General features: G+C 30.1%; 1 protein-coding gene across 1 annotated transcript; it reads right to left on the bottom strand.

Moving 5' to 3' along the window:
* Positions 1-3610: 3610 nt before the first annotated feature.
* On the bottom strand, positions 3611-4237 carry LOC149251755 (defensin-2-like). Its single transcript, XM_089456578.1, has 2 exons — positions 4100-4237; positions 3611-3976 (listed from the first exon to the last, which is right to left on the bottom strand). Exons 1-2 carry the CDS (start codon positions 4167-4169, stop codon positions 3792-3794), a joined length of 255 nt encoding a protein of 84 aa, XP_089312704.1. The 5' UTR covers positions 4170-4237; the 3' UTR covers positions 3611-3791.
* Between the last annotated feature and the right edge of the window lie 238 nt (positions 4238-4475).

The following is a 4475-nucleotide window of genomic DNA, read 5'->3' as shown; positions in this document are numbered from 1 at the left end:
ATGTCCACATTAGTTTACTTGGCATCAGACTCAATATGCCATTTCTTTAAAAATAAATATTGAGATCACCACTTCCAATGTTGGTGCAATATATTTTTAGTTTATTTGTTTTTCCTAATTACCTAAGCCAACCATCCATTTACTAGAATTAGGGTATGTGTAGAGGCCCCAAATTAAAATTTTGCTTGGTCCAATTATTCAATTCCTTCAAACTTATTCTCTTCGCTAGAAAATGTCCTACAAAAGCTTAGTCTCACATCTCCATAACATTATTCTTTGTTTTTTCACCTAGGTTTAGGTTAATGGTCTCCTTTGTATTCTTTATACATTTACATCTCTTTGTCTTTCTAGAGCCCTCATAAGATTGATGCCTTATTGCCTTCAAATTTGACGATGTGCCACCAATCTAAAGCTTTAAATCTAACACATGGCCAACAAATCCAGAAATAGAAAATATATCCCACTAACTTATATCATGGTTGTAGAGAAAATCAAACTCATTACATATCGCATTCAATGTGTTTACTAGTTCATACATTGAGTGTGATAAACCACCATCCTTTTTCAATCAAGCATTTAGGATTGATGGATCTACAATATTCTAAGAGTCATTAGTCCTTGAATGGAGAGAAGGACATTTGTATTTATGGTCCTTGGTTTGATTTCCAAAAGGACCTATCACGCCTTCCTCTAATTTCCTTAAGATCATGACACAGTGTTCAACTATCTCTTGTTTTGTATGGCATAGGATCTTTGGAGTGGCCTCTTTTAGTGGTCTAGAACCTCGATGAAGCATCCCTTAGACCTAAATCAGTGTTGTATTAGATCCTTTAGCCCTCCAAAGAATCATTAGAGAAGTCCAAAATTTCCACCTCATATGGCATATTGCCTTCCACATAACCTTTACCAACCATTTAGAAAGAAACATCCACCTTGGCTCCTCTTATAAACCCTTTCTATAATGGAATCCTGACCATATGAAATTAAGATATGTGTTCCTATCCTTTGAGACATCTCCACAAGTATTTGAACATGCAAAACTTATGTTTCTATCTAATGCAAATATGAATGAAATGGTAGAGTTTTGTCCAACACTGATCCAAATTCAAGAACGAAAGACAAAAGACATACCTCTATCAAGAATGTCCAAATATGACACATAGTCTAGCCAAAACCACTCTATAGACAAAAAAAAAATATGTAAAACATAAAGTTGACAAAGTGGGGCCCAAACTTCTCCACATCAAAAATGCAAAAATGATCATCATCCAGATCGAGTGATCTTGAAATATCTCATAAAAACAACATTTTTTAGAATAAAATATAAATTACAGTCTTATTAAAAAAGAGTCAATAAATTAACTATAAAATAGAAATTGTAATTTTTTTGAAAAAATTTAATTAATTAAATCTAATTTAAATAATTAGAATAAATAAAATTTATTCAATTATATAGATGGTAAAGACAAACTTATTGTTTGTTATTATTACTTAATAAAATAATAAGTAAACAACCCCTATTAATAATATGTAGTGATTTATCTCTTAAAAATTACCTATATATGATATTTAATTAAATTAATTTAACATACTAATTTATTTATAATAAAATAAAATTTGGGTAATAATTATTTTGATTCAAAATATTGTCATTATTTAATGAGTTTATAAAATATAATAATTTATGGTATAATTATGAAAAAATAATTTAATTTCTATATTTTAAAAAGAAATTAAAATTTTAAAAATACAAATTTTAAGTAAATTATAAATTTTAATTATATAAAATATATTTTTAAATATATAAATAAATTTAATATTTTAAAAAACTATTAAAACATTCCATTTTTACATTTTATATAATAATTTGAAATTGCAAAAAACCATTATCAAAATTCTGATAGTAACCACAATTAACTTTCCAACCAATTCATCTCACGACAAATACATTTTTTCCATGGAACAAATTAAAAAATTGAAAAGAAAGAATACATGTGACAAAAGGCATGCACACTTATGATTATGGTGAATAACTTATTCTTTTAATGTTTGAAAAGTTTTATTTTTAATTTGAATGTAAATTTTCAATTTAAATAATAATTTAATATATTAAAATTACCAAACTATTTCCAACTATAATGTGAATTGTGATGCATTGTTATATTAAAAAGTTGTTATAATTATGTAAAATTTATTAATTTGCATAAACAAAAATGATAGTGATGAATTTATTATTATTAATTTATTTTTTATTTACAACATGAAATTAAAAATAAAAATAAGTTTTTTTCAATATAATTAAAAATTTGTTCATTTTTAAATTTTATTGGTTAATATATTTATTGAAAATAAAAGTAAATATTTTTTAATATAATTAAAAATTTGTTTATTTTTATTTTTTATTAGTTAATATATTTATTGTTTTATTGTAATTTTTTTTAGGTATTACATTATTTGTATGATAATCTAATTTTTAAATGTATTATTTAAGTTATTAAGGGGTATAATTGGAGGTGACAATGTTGGTTATTTCATTTAGGTTGAGTGGTCTAAATAGGTATTTTATCAAAATAACTATTATTTATAATTTACTCTTAGGTGTTTACCTTCAATCTTGGGAAAACTGAAATTGATTTGTGCAACTAATTTGTTTAGATCAATCTTTTAAAGAACCAATTTTTTGGTTCAATAGCTACACTTTTGTTGAATAAAGATTAAGTTTTGCAAAATTTTGGAAAGTCAAGGGAAGTGATGTTATCTCTGCTATTGTTGATTCTTATCACTACATACCATCAAATTTCTACTAGAGAAGCATTGGAGTCTGAGTTGGTTGTAAGTGCATCATGAGGACTCAATTTCTTAAAGTATTTTGGGATTATTTGAATTTTACTAATAGTGAGAGAAAAGATATACCAAATGAATCCTTTTCTTGAAAAAAATATAGTAAAAAATATAGCAAAGGACTGTACAATAGGCTATAACCCATAGCCAAATCATTCATAGTCAGTATAATCTAAATAACATAACCTTTAGGTAGCTGACAACCTTACTATTGAATTTCTTTTTCACAAAAATATCGTGAGCTGAAAAAATTGTGTGGGGTGGAGATAGTAAGATGTAGTGACAGTAGAAGATCAAAAGCACCATCTGCATCTCTAGTGTGGGTGGCAAGTGGTAGGGGCAAGTGGTAGTGTCCTATGACCCTGCGGCCTATACACTTTTTGTTGCTCCATATGTGGGTTGGGTCCATGAGTCACTTTTGAGTTTTGATGGGTGAAATTGCTGCCGGTAATTCCTGGTTCTTATTGTGCCAAAATTATCTTATGTTTTTTTTCTTTATCATTTACAACTGTGAGAAGGATTATTGTGTGACTGTGTTTCTAATAACTCGGATTATTCTGTTACCGTGTTTGTAATAATTCTACATTGAGTTATTGTGTTACGAATAAAATTGGGCAATATGACCATGCCCTTGTTGATAATGGCTCTGGAGATATGCACTTGATAAGTGAAATGACTGCTAGATGATTTTAGCTTGTATTTGGTATTTGTTTCAACATACATAAAGATAATGACATCACTTTAGATCACACATCATCGACAACAGTCAAAACATGGAATATTTATTCTCAAATTACTTGAAAATACCAACTCAACAATACCAACAGCAACTCCAGGACGCCTCTGTACTTTATTAAAATAATGAAGTCCACACAGCAGAGAAGAGTAGAGTAGCAGGATTAGCAGATCATTATTATTATTATTATTGCTGCAGTGGCAGCCGTTGGAGATCAAGGGCAGGGCTTGGAGCAGTAGCATTTTCTGTCGAGCAGATGGAATTCGCAGCTTCCAGTTGGAAATCCCTCAGTAATGCAAATACTTTTGCAATTGGCGCTTGCCACGCAGTACCCTTTGAATTTGTCGCTCTGGGTTTTGCACGTTCGACCCTCTGCCACTTGAACCTCCATCATCATCCCTGCATCACATCACATTACGCATGATTCACCCAACATTTCAACAACAAACAAACAATCCATCGATCAAAATATGAATATGAATATGAGAAGAAACAAATAGAGCAGTAAGTGAGCAGATTTACCCATGGTTATAACGAGCAGCACGATCAGGAAAACAGCGCTGAATCGAGTGCCAAGTCCGCTGGCCGCCATTATTGATCTCCTTTCTCTGGTTAGAAAACACAGTAAGCTTCAAAGTTTGAATGAAGAGCAGTGAGCGTCGTGCCAAAGCAGTGAAGCAAATAGCTGTATTTATAGGAGTGCCGGAGGCAGGTGGATATCATGTGGTATCTTCTGTTATTTGATGTCATCCACGTCCAAGGTTGACCAACTATTTTAAGAAAAAAGAGAAGCAGGCTCTACATTTATCCACATAAAAGGAGGATTATGGTAAGGCGGATCCCATGGAATGGATCAGTATGTTACAATTACGTGGATTTTTTGATAAGGTGGATCCCG

This window comes from Pinus tabuliformis, chromosome 7 (genome assembly GCF_031772625.1).
Source record: "Pinus tabuliformis cultivar Carrire ecotype Pingquan chromosome 7, CPIR1, whole genome shotgun sequence".
In the NCBI taxonomy this organism is placed as follows: Eukaryota; Viridiplantae; Streptophyta; class Pinopsida; order Pinales; family Pinaceae; genus Pinus; species Pinus tabuliformis.
Note: the sequence above shows the minus strand (reverse complement) of the source record. Positions and strands in the feature narration are given on the sequence as shown.